The sequence below is a fragment of the Anopheles marshallii genome, chromosome 2, assembly GCF_943734725.1.
Source record: "Anopheles marshallii chromosome 2, idAnoMarsDA_429_01, whole genome shotgun sequence".
Lineage (NCBI taxonomy): Eukaryota > Metazoa > Arthropoda > Insecta > Diptera > Culicidae > Anopheles > Anopheles marshallii.
Window position 1 is genome coordinate 24812501 of NC_071326.1, and position 16329 is coordinate 24828829.

The 16329-nt window shown below is 44.5% G+C and overlaps 1 protein-coding gene across 1 annotated transcript in view; it reads left to right on the plus strand.

Moving 5' to 3' along the window:
- Positions 1–16329, plus strand: part of LOC128719678 (dynein axonemal heavy chain 10) — a 42159-nt gene that overhangs the window by 17686 nt on the left and 8144 nt on the right. Inside the window, exons 20-57 of the mRNA XM_053813306.1 lie at positions 1–64; positions 164–747; positions 838–999; positions 1069–1174; positions 1271–1353; positions 1425–1716; positions 1786–1944; positions 2005–2157; positions 2219–2351; positions 2471–2556; positions 2734–2868; positions 2964–3170; positions 3423–3556; positions 3627–3707; positions 3790–3985; positions 4089–4240; positions 4343–4424; positions 4637–4745; positions 5195–5315; positions 5420–5589; positions 5702–5843; positions 5913–5962; positions 6729–6854; positions 7298–7420; positions 8830–8960; positions 9029–9451; positions 9528–9632; positions 9703–9861; positions 10862–10972; positions 11102–11905; positions 11978–12335; positions 12406–13186; positions 13269–13473; positions 13579–13721; positions 13958–14162; positions 14259–14418; positions 15556–15729; positions 15940–16319. The exon at positions 1–64 is cut by the window's left edge and continues 50 nt beyond it. Of these exons, the coding sequence (XP_053669281.1) occupies positions 1–64; positions 164–747; positions 838–999; positions 1069–1174; positions 1271–1353; positions 1425–1716; positions 1786–1944; positions 2005–2157; positions 2219–2351; positions 2471–2556; positions 2734–2868; positions 2964–3170; positions 3423–3556; positions 3627–3707; positions 3790–3985; positions 4089–4240; positions 4343–4424; positions 4637–4745; positions 5195–5315; positions 5420–5589; positions 5702–5843; positions 5913–5962; positions 6729–6854; positions 7298–7420; positions 8830–8960; positions 9029–9451; positions 9528–9632; positions 9703–9861; positions 10862–10972; positions 11102–11905; positions 11978–12335; positions 12406–13186; positions 13269–13473; positions 13579–13721; positions 13958–14162; positions 14259–14418; positions 15556–15729; positions 15940–16319 (7789 nt within the window). The remainder of the gene's footprint in view (positions 65–163; positions 748–837; positions 1000–1068; positions 1175–1270; positions 1354–1424; positions 1717–1785; positions 1945–2004; positions 2158–2218; positions 2352–2470; positions 2557–2733; positions 2869–2963; positions 3171–3422; positions 3557–3626; positions 3708–3789; positions 3986–4088; positions 4241–4342; positions 4425–4636; positions 4746–5194; positions 5316–5419; positions 5590–5701; positions 5844–5912; positions 5963–6728; positions 6855–7297; positions 7421–8829; positions 8961–9028; positions 9452–9527; positions 9633–9702; positions 9862–10861; positions 10973–11101; positions 11906–11977; positions 12336–12405; positions 13187–13268; positions 13474–13578; positions 13722–13957; positions 14163–14258; positions 14419–15555; positions 15730–15939; positions 16320–16329) is intronic.

Here is a 16329-nt window from a genome sequence, read left to right on the forward strand (position 1 = left end):
TGGGCTGGGACGATTCACGTGGCAATCCTTTAATATTGGAGCGTACGCCGAGAAATGTCAAACGGTAAAGTGTACAACTACCAAACAGATTCGCGTAATTTCACTATCTCTAAACCTGTTTAATTATACTTTTCGTTCGATGGACATTTCGCCTCCACCGTAGTTAATGAAAAGCTTATCGTCACTCGTATCGCAAATTGGTTACATCAGCAATGACATAAAGGTGCGTATTGAGCGGCTGGAGTCATTTGCGATGTTCGAGCTGGATAATGATAAAACAAAGGAGTGCCGTGTGCCGGCGGCGGAAGTTGTGCTGAAAGCACCTACCCAACAAAAGGAACACCATCATGCGCATCACCATGCGTCCCATCGGCAGCAACACCATCAGCAGCTGGAAGCGCGCCATGACAGTGTCACACCAACAGATGGTTCGGCGATGGCGGTAGCGTCCATTATGTCCGTCCGGTCCGCGGACGATGCTGGCGAGTTGGAAAAGCGACAAAAACGGCCGAAGAAAGTGTCCATCAAGGAGACGGACGACAGTGTTAAGCCGTGTCGGGATTACTTCGACGCACTGGAGAAAGATCGCAATGCGAAAACGATCAAGTTGCTGCAGCTATACGATTCAATAGGACCCATTCTGATTAAATTGGAAAGCTTAGTGCTCGGGACGTTTACTGGCGAGTGTGCCGAAATGAAATACTACTACAACCACTGGGAGAAACAAGTGTTCGGCTGTTTCACAAGGTACCTTTGATACACGATGTCGAGTGGCGGCAAATGAACGTTTTTCCACTCTTTTCGTTCCCTCTTGTTTCCGTGTGCATTTTTCCCCAGATTTGCTGCAAAAAACTTGGAAAAGTTCATGAACCATCTGCTGAACAATCAACCGTTGTTCGAAGTGGATGCAATTCTGACGGTGCCGGAAATTCTGATGAGACCATCGTCGACCGATGCTTATAGCATCATGATCAGTTCCGTGAAGGATTTTTTACTGAGGTAGAGCTATTTTTCAATTTTTTTTACAATTTAATTAATTCAATTGTTGGTACACTGCAATCATTATAGATTGAAGAATTTTAAACGATGGACTGCTGAAACTTGTCTCCCGTGTCCTGTAACAAAGTGTGAGGAAAAGGAGTTTTACTTCACTTTCTTTGAAGACGTTGTGCAGGTAATTGTAGTGTAGTGGTTCAGAAAAAAAATATTCAAAGCCTTCAAAGTTCATCCTGTGTTTACAATCACTTGCTATGTTTTCTTTATACAACAGATCCCGAGGGTATGCGAATTGGTCATCAATTTGCAGCAAAGTGTCCAAAATCTGGTTACTGAAGTATTGACATACTTGAAAAGGTAGCTTGATCTTAAATTGAATAGTTTTTCATTTCGACCTATTTTCAAACGATTTATTGCATTTATCAAAGCTGGCAAAAGTACCGAAACCTATGGATGTACGAAAAGATGAGCGTTTGTGAAAAGTTTCTCAACCAAAATGTTTCGCTAGCTCAGCTGGATGAGAAATTCATTTACTACACCCAGATCGTCAATGAACTCGAGCGGCATAAACCATTCCACGATATTAAAAGCATTCGTGTTAACCTGAAACCACTGATTAGAGGAATAGTCGATCACGCAGTCGAGTGGCGCAACACACTGGGAAATATTCTGGCTGAAAGAACACGCCAGCAAATGATAGAGCTGCACGAGCACATGGTGGTAAGGGCAATCAAATATGCCATTTAAGTTTTGTCTTTATATTTGACTGTTTTACATATGTCTTGATAGAAATTGAGGGTCGATTTGGATAAAAACGTTAAAGAGCTGTCGCACTTTAAGACGGTCATGCAAACGATCCAGACCATTCAGTCAAGTACGTTAACGGTTGAGCTGAAGATACACGAAATACAGGAGATTTACAATATTCTGGAAGAGCATCGCATCAAGGTGAGATTGATTAGTCCAAGAGAAAAAATTGTACGATTGTTAAAATGATGTATTTTGCAGTTTCCCTTGGGTGATATGATTATGGCCTATCATCTGGAAAAACGATGGAAGAAGATCTACCACTCTGCATTGTTGCGATCGGGTAAATTGCAACCTACGAAAGCCAAATTTGCAGAAATTACACAGAAAGAAATACAAACTTTTAGTGAAGAGGTACTAACGACTGGGACAAATGGTTGTGCTGCATAGATTATAATGTGTTTCTCATTCTTAGCTGGCCAAGTTTACAACAAAATTCAGAACAGAAGGGCCTGGCACAGTCGGGTTGGACCTGGATAGAGGTGTTGAATTGATGGATGCATATGGCAAAGAAATCGATCTGATGGACCGTCAGCGCATCGAGCTAGGTAAACTAAAATTGATTTTTATTACGTCCCAACATTATCCCTAAGTTCGTCTTATTTCATATCAATTTTTTAAATTTTTCCACCCAATTTTAAAATAATTACTCTTCTTTCTGTTGCAGAAAATGCTGAAAAGTTGTTTGATATTCCACTAACGGATTATAGCGATTTTTTGCAATGCAAGCTGGAATACGAAGATATACAAGTGGTAAGTGCGTTTTTTTGTGACCAATGTTTTCTCTGAGTAAAAAAGTTGTTTACACGCTTAGTCTAACTCTTGCTAAAGTTGGTAGTAATGTGAATTGTGAATGTGTAAGAATTAATAAGGAGAATAATTTGTGACTTAAGAGTAAAAGAGCTTTCTTTTCACGGCATATCTATCTAGGTCTACAAGCTATACGTTCAGCAAAAAGTCGCCCGAGAAAAGTGGTCCCATACACTATGGGCAAATCTCAACCCCCAAGCGCTGTTAGAGGGAATCGACAATTTCATGAAGGAGTTTCGAATGTTGCCAAAAAATGTGAGCCCTTACTCAAAAATAACTCGCAAGCCAAGTGACCATGCTCACCATTCCGAGTAATGTTTGCCGTTATTTTATTCCATTCCCACTCGCAGATTCGGCAAGCTCCCGTTGGTCAAGCGTTGGACACGAAAATGAAGCAATTCAAATCCTCCATCCCGTTGATGTTGAGCCTGAAGGACGAAGCGCTGCGGGAGCGTCACTGGATGAAGCTAATGGAAAAAACTGGTCAGCATTTTGACATGTCACCGGATCGGTTCACGCTCGAGAACATGTTTGCGATGGAGTTGCACAAGTATCAGGTAGTTTTGTCATTAATTTTTGAATCCTCAAACATGAATTTTGGGGTTTTGCTGACTTGACGGTGCCTGATTAATGGAGAGAGGTCCTTGCGGATCATGGGGAAAACATAAATAATTAACAGGCTGTCACCACACTAATTGTTATTCTCGGCACAAAGAACCTTGTACCGGATACCACTTCATATAGCGTCTGACTCTCGATTATCGACCTTTTCTTGGCTTTGTTTCATTTGGAAATGTTCTCGGTGAAAGGAAATTGCGGAAGAAATCATCAACAACGCCATAAAGGAGCTGGCAATCGAACGCAGCGTTCAGGAAATCGCTCATATCTGGCAGCGGATGTGCTTCAACATGATACGGTACGAGAAAGGTGGTCGTGTCAGAGGGTACGTTCGTAATTGATTCAGCAGACCAGTAAGCGCTGTGCCATTTCATACATTCGTCACGATTTTTCAGATTCATTCTTGGTGCAACTGATGAAATTATGCAAGTGCTTGAAGAAAATTCCATGAATCTGCAATCCATGGCAGCGTCGCAGTAAGTTTTTTTAAAGTATATTATAAAGAACGAATAGTTATTGGTTTAATGTTGAAACGATAACCGATATTATTTGCCGCAGATTTATCGGTCCGTTCATGCCCACGGTTCAGCGATGGGAAAAACATTTAACGCTCATATCGGAAATCATCGATGATTGGGTCAGCGTGCAGCGGAAGTGGTTATATTTGGAAGGTATATTTATAGACGGCGATATCAGCAGCCAACTGCCGGACGAGGCGAAAAATTTCAGCACCATCGATGAGGAATTCCGTGAGGTGACCAAAACCATTACTAATATTTACTCACCCATCAGTGATTTCATCAGCGATTAGCAACTACACATTGATTTAACGATAATTGTTTTTGGAATTGTCACAGATAATGAAAAATAGCAATGACAATCCATTGGTTGTTGATGTTTGCCTTGTTCCGGGAAGGTGGAACGATTTCATGCGACTTGGATTCGCGCTGGACGGTTGTCAGAAATCTCTAAACGACTACTTGGAGCAGAAACGCCGTGCATTTCCAAGGTAAGTTCAACCACGGTGCCACCGTGCCCGTCACACTAAATATTTTATCATTTTCTCCACTCACCTCATCTCGCTAACGTTCGTTCGTTTCTGGTGTTACAGATTCTACTTTATATCAACGGACGAGCTGCTATCAATATTGGGCGACAGTGAGCCAACGTGCGTACAGGAGCACATCATAAAGGTAAAGTTTATTTCCCTTTCAACCAAACTCAGTGGTAAATGACTGTTTACTGTTTCCGGAAGCATCTGCTGTGTTGGAAAGCAGCAACAGCACCGGAATAAGGTCATCGGTGTTGTAGCACCGGCCCCGGAAAAATTTTACTGCCACTTTGCAAGCTGTTACCACCGAGTTCCAATTACTCGTCATTGACGCACAAATTTTCTCACTTGCAGATGTTCGATAACATAAAATCTTTACGATTTGCTAAAGATCGATTTGACACGCCGACTGTAACGGCCATGATTTCCAGCGAGGGCGAGGTGATGGAGTTCGAAACCCCGGGTATGTATATCACCGTCTTCGCCACCGCCACGTGTCCGTCGTGCTGCGTTCCGATGAACCTCCCCGGGCCGGAGCAAATTGGGCGAACCATCATGCATGGGCCCGGTGGGTTGCGTGACGACACGATCGAGATGCGTTGAGGTGGAAAATATTTCACAATTTTTCATTTTATTACCTCACGTTCCGTGTCATGCTGGAAGTTTATTTTATGGCACCAAATGTATCAATCGCTCGCCCGTCTCCTAAAACTGCCCTTTGTGAGGTGGTTGTTCTCCTTTTTTTGCGAACCGGATGCAGTTTGGGCGAAGATAGAGACTTTTGCGGCTTTCGGGGAGATAAAGAGAGCGAGAGAGAGCGAGAGAGGGGAAGAAAACATAACCACACGGATCGAAGAAAATGTTACAAAGTTGTCCCTTTATTGATTTCCATTTGTTTCCACGTTTCAACAGTGCCGGTAAAGGACCGGGTGGAGTGCTGGATGAACGAGGTGTTGAAGGAAATGCGTCGAGCCAATCGATTTATAACGAAGAAAGCAATCTACCATTACGGCAAGGATCGCGAACTCGCACGGTTAGTAGAAATGGTTCGACTGGCCCAAAGATGTGTGATATTCCACGCACGTTTCTCGTTCTCTCTATTTTTTCCGGCTTGGTTCAAATTTCATCTACATCTAGGCCTGACTGGATTATGCTCTACCAAGGCATGGTGTGTCTCGCTGCGAATCAGGTGTGGTGGACGGCTGAGGTTGAGGAGGTGTTTGCCAAGGTACGCCACGGTAACAAGCGTGCGATGAAGGAATACCTCCAGGAACAGAACCGCCAACTCGATGAGCTCGTACTGAAAGGTATGCTGTGATTTTTGCACGTTTGCGAATAAAGCTGGGCCAATAAATTATCAGCCAAGTAAGTTTGGTTAATGTGTTTGGGTCGCTAATAGAATCGTCTTCTCTCAATTAGTGCGCGCTAATCTGACACCCAATGATCGACTTAAATTTAAAACCATTGCCACCATCGACGTCCACGCGCGGGACATTATTGAAGGCTTCGTCCGGGACAGCATTTTGGACGCTCATGAGTTTGGATGGGAAAGCCAGCTGCGGTAAGATGGGTTGGCGACATTATTTTCCATTATACATCATTATTCATACAATTTTGTTTTTCTCGGAAGGTTTTATTGGATACGTGAAATGGATAACTTGTATGTACTGCAATGCACTGGTAAGACTTAATTTTCGAATACGAATTTTTGCAAGTGTAGCTTCATTTCTGTATACCAGAAATATTAAACGATTTTTTGCTATTTATCGTTAACTATCTTAATTCAGTGGCGTTTTAAACTTGGTTTAAAAAAAATTAATATAATAATAGTTAGTAATCTGTGCCATTTTCTAAACATATGTTTTCTAACAGTGCCATATAACTGTTAGAAAAGTCAACGAAATCGCGTAAGAAACGAAAATATATCCCAATTTACTGCTTTAAAAACTGATGCCTTTAGTTATGAGCTCCTCTTACTAGAATGGTACATCAGTCGAATTTCTGATTACAGTTTCCCATGTTAGGGCATTTTGAGAAACAATCTTCTTGGTCCACATTCCCATTTATCCAGTGCAATCATTCTCAGGGTTCTTGCCGAACGATTTCGGTTTTCGGAAGCTACTTCAAATCCTGTACTAATTACATTTCGTTTCTGATTGCTCTTCATCGGCCGATCTGCTCGTGCTGCACAAACCATGGATCGATGGATGTCTGGATGGATGGACGAAACATTCGTCTTGTTTTGTGCTCCGGCGATAACCGTCACCGTGGCCTCAAATCACCGATCCGGCATGAATTGGACGGTCCGGCTTCGAACCACTGTCGAACATCATTGCCATATGGTGCATGGGAAAATCTCGCTTGGCAAATGTATCCCTTCACCATACGATGCCGGTGACAACCTCAATGACGATGGGTGATGACGACGTCGACGATGATTTGATAGGAAAATTCGATTACGGTTACGAGTATATGGGATTAAATGGACGGCTCGTTATTACGCCATTGACTGATAGGATATATTTAACAATCACACAAGCTTTGACGATGAATTTGGGCGGTGCACCAGCTGGTAAGTGATAATCGATACGTCCCATTCCGCATGGGCAACACAAACCAAAGATAAGACATTTGCTGCAGGAATCGACGTGCCGTGTTGGGGTCTGGGATGGCGTACCGGTGACAACACTCATTTAGATTTTGCATCCATTATACGGTGCCTCAACCCTGAAAACCCGAGCACCACATCCCGCGTAGCAATTCCAAGCACTCACACAAATTTTAGCCCAAAATTGTAGCAAAACAGACACGGTTGCTAATCTCCGCCGGGCAATGAAAGCCTTACGTACCGAGCGCGATGTGCTTTTCCGAAGACCCGGCATTTCGAATCAGTCCAAGCACATTTGTCTCTTATCGGGAAATGGGACGTTTGTTCACATGTTTATCTAGCATTCCTTTGTAACTAACCCAACGTTTCGTACGCTTCTCCCAACGTGAACGGCAAACTATGCGCAGGTCCTGCCGGTACGGGAAAGACCGAAACTACCAAGGATTTAGCCAAAGCGCTGGCACTGCTTTGTGTTGTAACGAATTGTGGCGAAGGCATGGACTTCCGGGCCGTTGGTACGGTTCTGTCAGGTACGTAGAATAGCTTCCGCTTACGCCTCAATCTTATTTTAGTTATTCAACGGGCGACAGGATCGCTTTTAGGTTGCTGCACATAGTTCCGAAGTGTGATATCTAACTCTCGGATGTAAAAGGATCGTTTTATGGGTTAAAACAGTGCTCACGAACTATGTAGAAGGAATGTAAGCGTAAAACTAATTGTTGTACATGATGTATGTGTTTTGGACATCGGAAATGTTTTTCAAAAAAAATTGATCCACTTTTACCGCCGCTAGGAACTTGCATTGCGTTACTTGATGCCGTTGGCCAGGATAACGCCAAAAAGCCTTCGTGCAACTTTACCTCATTAAAATAATCAAATTGAATCGGGAAATTTATTTCTCAATTTTACGGTTTAACAGTAATCCGAAAACTAAATATCTGCTGATCTGATAACGTGTGCCGCATTCGCAACCTGTAATTTCGACCGGTCTGTGTTCCCGGTCGGTGTCCGTATTCACCAAGTGGCCCATCACCAATGCACCACCTATGCGTTCCGTTCACCAGTTATCAGTACAAGCGGTTTAATCCATCCGCACCACACAGATACCAAATGGGAAGCGTGCGCGTACGTGTGTGCATGTGTGAAGGTCCTGGGGTTTGCCATTCATCCCGATGATGGTGGCTGATTGTGTGACCGCACCACCAGCTGGAAAAAGGGAGGAGAGCCAGCACAATGTTTTAAAACCTTTGCATAACTTCAACCACAGCCACAGTTCGTAGGCGGGACGTGTGTGTGTGTGTATGTGAGTATGTACGAGGCTTTACACCTTTTTCGGGAAACCCGGCACAACCCAGAGACCTGTTTGCATACCGCGTGCGTCACTGTGTCGATTGGTCCCGGGGTGTTTCGGGGATGCCTTTTGCGTACTTAAGCTTGCTTCGCAACCCAAAAAGACGTATCCGAAGCACACAACACCGATCGGTAATCGGCTTTGCGTTTTATAAAACACAAATTGCACTACAAATAAAGCGTGTGTGCGTGCATCGAAATGGTGATTCAATTTCGCGCAAAACCGCAATTCGTGGGGTGGAAACTGGAGTCAGCATTCTATTTTGGACCTGGTTGGGTAAAGGGTGGTTTTTTTTCCATACACGTTAAACAAACGCGTGCGGTTTGCTCACAGGCTTTCGCTCTCTGGCCAGTGTTTAGTAGCCGATCGGACCGAAAGCATGCACAATTTGGAATTCTATTTGTTTAAATTAAGTCGTAAAACTAAAGCTTCCGTACTTATACGTTTGCAGTTTAGGGATGTTCCACAGTGGGGTAGTTGGAAAAAGCTATACATTTTTTAGAACCCTTCTGTTCAACGAAACATTGCAACAAGTTTGAGTCTGAATTAATATTTAGCAACTGATCTATGTATGTTTTTTTCTGTTAGGACTTACTCAGTGCGGAGCTTGGGGATGCTTCGACGAATTCAATCGCATTGATATATCCGTACTGAGCGTGATTTCAACGCAACTGCAAACTATTCGCACGGCTCTAGTTTCACGCGTAAACACATTTATGGTAAGTCCTCAAGGATTTTCTTGAACAGTTATCACAGAAATATCCATCAAATTTCTTAACTACTTCAGTTCGAAGGCAATGAAATCAATCTGGATCCCAAGGTCGGCATCTTCATTACAATGAATCCTGGCTATGCAGGACGAACGGAATTACCGGAGTCGGTGAAAGCTCTGTTCCGGCCGGTCACCTGCATCATGCCGGACCTGGAGCTGATCTGTATGATATCACTGTTTTCCGACGGTTTCATAACGGCGAAGGTGTTGGCCAAAAAGATGACCGTCCTGTACAAAATGGCCCGCGAACAGTTGTCCAAACAGTACCATTACGATTGGGGTCTACGGTCGCTGAATGCGGTGTTGCGGATGGCCGGTGTGAACAAGCGCAAATCGCCCGATATTTCTGAAGCTGCTACATTAATGAGAACACTTTTCGACATGAACTTTCCCAAGTTTGTGTTTGACGATGTGCCATTGTTTATGGGTCTCATAAAGGTAGAGTGTTTATGGTTATGTTTGGCAAGTAACTAATGCTGAATTAACATCGATAACAATTTTCCGATTTTCGTAGGATTTGTTCCCAGGAGTTGATTATCCTCGTGTAGGTTACCCGGATTTCAATGAAGCTGTGAGGGATGTTCTTGTAGCGGATGGGTTCGTCATAATACAGAAACAGGTTGATTTTAGCATTACTTTGTAATTTAATCCCAATTAGGTAGCCTTATTGATTAACGCTTGTTTTTCAGATGGATAAGGTACAGCAGCTGTATGAAACGATGATGACACGACATTCAACGATGGTAGTTGGTCCAACGGGTGGAGGAAAAACCGTTGTGATCAACACTTTGATAAAAGCGCAAAACAATATGGGCCTACCAACGAAATGCACCGTGCTAAACCCAAAAGTGAGATACATTCAAAAATCACGGTTTTATTGTGTATCGTACTACACCTAGACGGCATGTTTCATGAATGTCGAAACGTTACATCATTTTTCAAAGCACAAGGTTTTTTTGCTTCGATCCGGAGTTGGTTAAATATTTCGATCAAAAGGATATCAGAAGCAAACCATCGAGTTTTCGACCGTTATGATGGTTTTTTAACCTTTGAAAGGGATCCATCTCACACTACTGCAAACTATATTTTCAAAGAACTTGAGCTTGCCAATATCAACTAATGGTAAATCTTACCGAGGCGTCCATGAGCGCACGAAATGTTTACATCTGCCGGTCAGGGCAAAAATGCATTCGATCCGTGGTCTAGTCACCCCTCAACCGTTCTGGCTACTCACGGACGATGCAAATAATCGTTATCTTGCTTGCAAATGGTACGCAAAGATAAGCTCTTTGTGCGATTGGATCCATTTCGATGCACTTCCATAGTCAATCCAATTTTGCAACCGAGCGATAGAGGGCTTCCCACCGGCAACCACAGTGTGATGCCAGCTACCAGTTCTTGCCAAACTCACGTATAAATTAACGTACGTTCCGCTAGCATACGGTGGGGTTGTATGCATCCGAAAACCATACATGGTAGAAACATTCGGCCGAGAATCTGAGATGATGACGGTTTGCTCATTCCGAAAATTCGATGCTTTTCTCTCGAGCAGTCACTCGATGCGGAGTGCAAACCATCGCGAATGATATAGGCAATAGCTACAGGAACGTCCCATTTTTTTTTCTTATAAAACCCAGTTAGTGGATTGGATGAGATGGATTCGTTTCAAATTTCTGTTTATTATTAGTTTCTTCTACTGCTCTAAATATTGACTGAAAATGATACCTTTTATGGCCGACCTGATACACAGAAAATTGCAATCAAAAGGAAAGAACCCTACTATTCGCTTAGTTCTCATCTTTTTTTTTCAATATCTGTTTGTAACCCTTGCTGCTTTTGCTGTTGTAGGCTTGCTCGGTGATAGAATTGTATGGATTTCTCGATCCCAATACCCGCGACTGGGTCGATGGATTGTTCTCCAACATATTCCGCGAGATGAATAAACCCACTGACCGCGATGTAAGTATCGTGCCCGTACTATATTGATGCATTCCCTTTTACTGTATTACTTTTATCCTTCATATGCCATGGAATAACGTTCTTTCAATGATACTGACTAATGAGAGCTGTACTCCTTTATCGTTGCAGGAACGCCGATACGTTTGCTTCGACGGGGACGTTGATGCACTGTGGATAGAAAACATGAACTCCGTCATGGATGACAACAAACTGCTGACGCTGGCAAACGGGGAGCGCATTCGGCTGAATAGTTACTGTGCGCTGCTGTTTGAAGTTGGCGATCTAGCTTACGCTTCACCCGCGACAGTATCACGGGCCGGTATGGTTTACCTCGATCCCAAAAACCTCGGCTACGTGTGCTACTGGGAACGGTGGCTTAAAACGCGCTACCTCGAGGAGCAGGAAATGTTGCAGAAAACGTTCACCGCCTTAATACCCGTTGCAATCGACTACGTACTGGAGGGTGTCGATGGTAATAATCAGGAAGAACCATTGGAGCTGGTCATCCACCAAACGAACCTAAACATGGTGGTGCAATTGTGCCAATTCTACGATGCACTCTTTCCCATGAAAACCTCCGCCTGCATGCACGAGGGGGATGTAGTCGAATGTGGTTTCCTACAGTGTGTCTATCTGTCGCTCGGTGCATCTTTGCTCGAGGAGTCCCGCATACGATTTGATAGTTTTGTGAAACGAAACCTTGAAATGATTGCGGCAGAAGATACGCGTGATAGTCCTGCGACAACTGGACAGTTGCCTACATCGAAACCAACACTGTTCGATTATTTCTTTGACATTGAACGGAAGCAGTGGATTGCATGGGAGTGGGTCATTCCCAGCTATGAGCATAATGCGACGTTGAATTTCAGTGACATATTGGTGCCCACGATGGACACGATGAAGATAGAGAAAATCCTGGATCTGATGAACAAGGTGAGATGCCAAATCAAATTACGAAACAGATAGATATAGATCTTTTGCTTTTGTGTCCTTCATTCGCGATAGGTTCGCCGTCCAGTCGTTCTGGTGGGAGATCCTGGAACATCGAAAACGGCAGTAATTTCTCATTTCTTGCGACATTTAAATCGGGATTCATTCGTCGTACTCAACATCAACTTTTCATCTCGAACATCTTCGATGGACATTCAAAAGACAATTGAAGCGGCGGTGGAAAAACGGACGAAAGATATTTTTGGGCCACCGGTAGGGAAGAAGCTGGTCACATTCATCGACGATATGAATATGCCTCAAGTGGATAACTACGGCACCCAACAACCAATCGCTTTGCTCAAGTTGCTTTTCGAAAAGGAGGGAATGTTCGATCGCACCAAGGATTTGAGCTGGAAGAAATTCAAGGATATGTGTAAGTACAGATATTGCGTATATCTTTAAAATAGAGATGTGCCAGGAATTATACGAACTAATCATTACAGCATTCATCGCCGCCATGGGTCGTGCTGGGGGAGGTCGCAATGAGGTCGATTCTCGGTTTATTTCCATGTTTTCGGTGATAAACATTATCTTCCCTAACGACGAAACATTGCATCACATTTACATGTCCATCCTGACGGGCCACCTGCAACCGTTCGCTCCTGAGCTAGGCACCAATGCGAACAAACTGATAGAAATGACACTGGCATTGTTTAAAACGCTCGTTACAAAGCTACCACCAACGCCTTCGAAATTCCACTACATATTCAACATGAAAGATTTGTCTCGCATATTTGCCGGCATGCTACAAATCCATCCCAGTTTCGTGAAGGAAACGCGCCACCTCGTCCGCGTGTGGCGTAACGAGTTTTCGCGCGTAATTTGTGATCGTTTGATAAACGAGCAGGATCAGCAGTTTATGGAGCAGCAGATTAGCGATCAAATAATGGAACATTTTCCGATCCCGCGTAGCTTCCGGCACACGGTGCAGGTGGAACCGACCCAACAGGGACGGTTAGAATCGACAATTAAAAACGCGCTTGTTGAACTGTCGACTGCACAGTACGCGTTGCGCGATCCGCTGCTGTTTGGCGATTACCGGAACGCTGTCAATCCGGCGGAAGAACGATACTACGAAGATTTGCTCGATTACGAAGCCATCTACTTCCTGTTTCAGGAAATATTGATGGAGTATAATGAACAGCGCGGCAAAATGAATCTGGTGCTGTTTGAGGATTGCCTCGAGCACTTAACGCGTGTTCATCGTACGCTGCGGATGCATCGGTAAGCAATGGGGATAGAATGTGCGGGTGAAATTAGTTGTAGTACAAGGGTAAACACGCGAACGCGTTCCTATAATCAACAGCGGCCACGTCATGCTCGTTGGCATCGGTGGATCGGGCAAGCAGAGCATTACGCGACTGGCAGCGTTCGCGGCCGGTTGTGAGATTTTCGAAATTGTGCTAAGTCGCGGATACAACGAGTCGTCGTTTCGTGAGGATTTAAAAACCTTGTTCCTGCAGGTTGGTGCGAGAAACACCAATACATGCTTCATCTTTAAAGCCGCCCAAGTAAGTTTGTGGCTGCGAGCGCTTTTCAATTTCAATGTTCTGCTTTACGTTCGTGTTTTTCTTGATTTAATTCATTTCCCCCCCGCCGCCGTGTCCGGAACAAAGATTGCGGAAGAAGGATTTCTGGAGTTCATAAATAATATTTTAACCACTGGAATGGTGCCAGCAATGTTTACCGACGACGAAAAGGATCAGATAATTGGTCAGTGCCGCGGTGCAGCGCAGGAAAATGGCTACGCGCCCAGCAAGTAGGTTGATGGTATTTATTACGTTTGCCCGAACTTTTCACAGCTGCTGGCACGTGGTTTATTGGCTTCGTGCTAAAAAGCAGCCTGTAGCTACCGAGGTGGCTGTTGTGTTTGCGCTGATTTCCTGATGCTTTTCCGGCACGCCATTTTAAATCCATTTATCGCATCTTTCATTCTGGTACGCTTCCGAAAGGGGTTTTTTTTTTAAATATTTTTTTGTTCTCCACTTCCGGCAGGGATGGTGTTTGGTCGTTTTTCCTCGATCGTGCCATACGCAATCTGCACGTGGTGCTCTGTATGTCGCCCGAGGGTGACGCACTACGTAACCGGTGCCGTAACTTCCCCGGACTGGTGGGCAGCACCACGATTGACTGGGTGTTTCCATGGCCCCAGCAAGCATTGTTTGCCGTGGCGAAGGTGTTCCTCGCCGACCATCCAAAGGTAAGACCCGCAGCAACTCTAACAACTTATTCATAACTAATCAAATATTCCGAGAACTATGATAATTCACTCTTTTGGATCACTTCTTCATGGCAGATACCAGAAAGCTATCGGGAACCAATCATTGGGCACATCGTTCACGTGCACCAATCGCTGAAGGGGTATAATGTGCAATATCTGATGAAGTTACGAAGAAAGAACTTTGTTACGCCGAAGCACTATCTTGATTTCATCAATACGTACTTGAAACTAATCGGTAAGTTGAGCACCTTTCCAGATACATGCATGTCGGATTCGTAGAAAACACTATTGATGGTCTAACACAACTGACAATTGACAGCACGCGATCGGGGGAAATTGGTGGCAAAGTTGTAGTGCGCCTTCAGGCGACCTCAAAGCATTCTTCGTTTCGGCTGTATGCAATATGGCAAAATGAGTGAATTTGATGAAAATACCCATATCAATTTGTTTCTATGGTAAACTGGCACGAGGGCTGTCAGCAGCACCGACCGTTACCCATAACGCTTGTCTATCAAATGTCTCATCGCTCAGTCAACCGCCTACTATTTTGTTTCGTGGTATCGTTTCTTGTGCGATATGCGGGAAAAAAAAGATTCAAGATTTTGCCCGTACCCATTCCACCGCATCGCACAGTGCGTGTTCTGGTTGGTCCATAATTAATTAGCACCGTATTATCCGGAATAATCGATCATTGCCTTGTTTTGGGCATCAGAAGCACTCTGGCAGAAAGCCTGTTCACGCTCACGCCATCGGAGCGACGGGTTTCCGGCTTAGCCGCACCAGAAGTGTGCGGCTGGAAAGAGCTTAGTCACATCAAGCAGAAGCACTAATATGTGCACGGTGCCTCGCATCCAAATTTTCTCATTTCCCACCCACTCGCACCACGGCATGGAATCGATTGATACGATGCCACGGACCATCGAACTGTGTTTCGCAACACCTACTGTGTGCTATCGTTTTTATTTTCCATCCTCTGATGGGTTCTTTCCGTACCCGGATGTCACTGTTTCGGTGCGGTGCGCAGCGTGGGAAGTGGAAAGTGTGGAAGCTTGCTGCTGCTACTATTACGCTGCCTATCGGTAAAGCCTCGGTCGGTTAAGATGGTACGGCCGTATGCCAAGCGCATCATCCCGAAGAACTGAGTGTTCCAACCAGATACGGTTACAGCTAGAAAGGGCAAGGGCTATCGGGGCTACATCCGTGCCCCCGAATCGAACGTGGAGGTGCGAGAAGAAAATAAATATAATATACAGCGCACCCGGGAAATGTAGCAAAGCGATAGACGAGAGGGAACACACCAACGACCAAAAAAAGCCATGCTCTAGCAAAATAAATGTTCATCTTTCATTTTCAATTTGTCACGCTTCGCCAGAGGAGAAAGATAATTTCATCATGCAACAGTGCTCTCGACTATCGGATGGAATCGAGAAAATTAATGAAGCCTCACTTCAGATCGATCAATTGAGTATCATCGTCGAGGAGCAGCGGAAAAATGTCATCGAAGCGGCGGACCGTTGTGAATCGATGCTGGCGGGAATTGAGACATGTAAGTAAGAAGAGGAACCACCGTTTCTCCCTTGGGCTGTTGGCAAAAGAGTTTCGTTTATTTGTCACTGGCTGTGTGTATGTGTGTGTTTGTGGATGTTTTCGAGGAAATGGGAACACATTCCATACCGTTGGGAATCGGTGTATTTTATCGCCTGGTACTTCTGGATGTATCTGTGAACCACCTTTTTTTTCCTCCCATTTTCCATAGCGACCGAAAAGGCCAACGTGAAAAAGCTAGAAGCATCCGAGAAGTCGGTCGAGGTAGAGCAACAGAAGAAAATTATCACCGTTGAAAAGGCGGAAGCGGAGGAAGCGTTAGCAGCGGCACTGCCCGCACTCGAGGTGGCCCGATTGGCTCTGTCGGATTTGGACAAATCGGATATCACTGAGATTCGCAGCTTTGCCACCCCCCCGGAACCGGTCCAGGTCGTGTGCGAGTGTGTGGCCATCATCAAGGGTTACAAGGACATTTCGTGGAAAACCGCCAAAGGCATGATGTCGGAGGGTAACTTTTTGCGCAGCCTGCAGGAACTGGACTGTGATGCAATCACACAGAAACAGGTAGCGACGGTACGAGCAAACATGAAGGTGAGCATTC